Below are 525 nucleotides of genomic sequence, written 5' to 3'. Positions count from 1 at the left end.
GGCCGTTGGAGTCGTCTTATCGCGTGTACGTAGTTGAGCATCGGCCTCCTGGGTGGTCGACGCTTTACCACATGCTGACGGGTAGTGGGCACGCCTCTTCCTCTGTCGCGCGCCCTTATTGTATCCCTCCTGGCTACTTTCGCCCTGAGCCTTTCCTGGCTTTGTTTGGGGGGCGCGTGCACGTTCCGCCCCTCTTTGACGCTGAAATATCCCACCATTCCTATCCTTCCGATTCCTCTTCTTCGGCTGTTAGCGATGTTTCCACCGCCGCTTGTAGTTCGCCCTCTCCGCGTCGTTGCGGGTTTCCTGGCTCTTCTTCTGCCAAGCGGTCTCGCACTGCGGTTGTATCTTGTGACTCCTGCGTTGTGTCGGTGAGTTCGGATAGTTCGGAGGAGTCTCAGGACCTTTCTCCTTCTTCTTCCTCCGTCGCGTGTGCGTATATCCACCCTGACACTCCTGCTGACGTCGACGTGGTCCGCGTACTCCCCCCAGATGGGGCTGACGCGCGGTTGTTGATGGAGCACG

General features: G+C 58.7%; 1 protein-coding gene across 1 annotated transcript in view; it reads left to right on the top strand.

The window, feature by feature from the left end:
- The window catches only part of CSUI_009986 (uncharacterized protein), a gene marked incomplete at both ends in the record, with an annotated part of 1,916 nt that extends 1,446 nt beyond the window's left edge, over window positions 1–470 (top strand). Inside the window, one exon of the mRNA XM_068070093.1 lies at window positions 34–470. Coding sequence (XP_067917931.1) covers window positions 34–470 — 437 coding nt within the window. The remainder of the gene's footprint in view (window positions 1–33) is intronic.
- Window positions 471–525: the final 55 nt, after the last annotated feature.

This window comes from Cystoisospora suis, assembly GCF_002600585.1.
Source record: "Cystoisospora suis strain Wien I chromosome Unknown contig_6494, whole genome shotgun sequence".
NCBI classification, from domain to species: domain Eukaryota; phylum Apicomplexa; class Conoidasida; order Eucoccidiorida; family Sarcocystidae; genus Cystoisospora; species Cystoisospora suis.
This window is presented reverse-complemented; position numbering and strand designations above follow the sequence as displayed.